Source organism: Penaeus monodon, chromosome 23 (assembly GCF_015228065.2).
Source record: "Penaeus monodon isolate SGIC_2016 chromosome 23, NSTDA_Pmon_1, whole genome shotgun sequence".
Classification (NCBI taxonomy): Eukaryota; Metazoa; Arthropoda; class Malacostraca; order Decapoda; family Penaeidae; genus Penaeus; species Penaeus monodon.
Window position 1 is genome coordinate 2,232,409 of NC_051408.1, and position 310 is coordinate 2,232,718.

The following is a 310-nucleotide window of genomic DNA, read 5'->3' on the forward strand; positions in this document are numbered from 1 at the left end:
TGTTATGTGATTTTGGTGAAACTCTTAGTAAATCTTTGTTATTGGCTCCTGTCAAACTTGTGCTGATATTCTGTACTTTGCATAAGTAATTGGTAATGAATGTTTATATATTTGTACTTTTATGAAAACCTGTTCTCTTTATTGCAGTTCGCAGTTGGCTATCAGCGGATGAAAGGAAAAAGGTGTCTCTTTCCTTTTGGGCTTCACTGTACTGGTAAGATATTTGTCGCATGTTTGGAAGATAAAGTAATATTTTATTTTCTAGGATCCCTTTTTCCTGTATTGTCTTTACCTCTCTCTGCCTCCCCAA

At 35.2% G+C, this 310-nt stretch overlaps 1 protein-coding gene across 1 annotated transcript in view; it reads left to right on the forward strand.

The window, feature by feature from the left end:
- LOC119587714 (leucine--tRNA ligase, cytoplasmic-like) overlaps positions 1-310 on the forward strand; it is a 7,029-nt gene that overhangs the window by 2,902 nt on the left and 3,817 nt on the right. Inside the window, 1 exon segment of the mRNA XM_037936397.1 lies at positions 148-214. Within this exon segment, the coding sequence (XP_037792325.1) occupies positions 148-214 (67 nt within the window).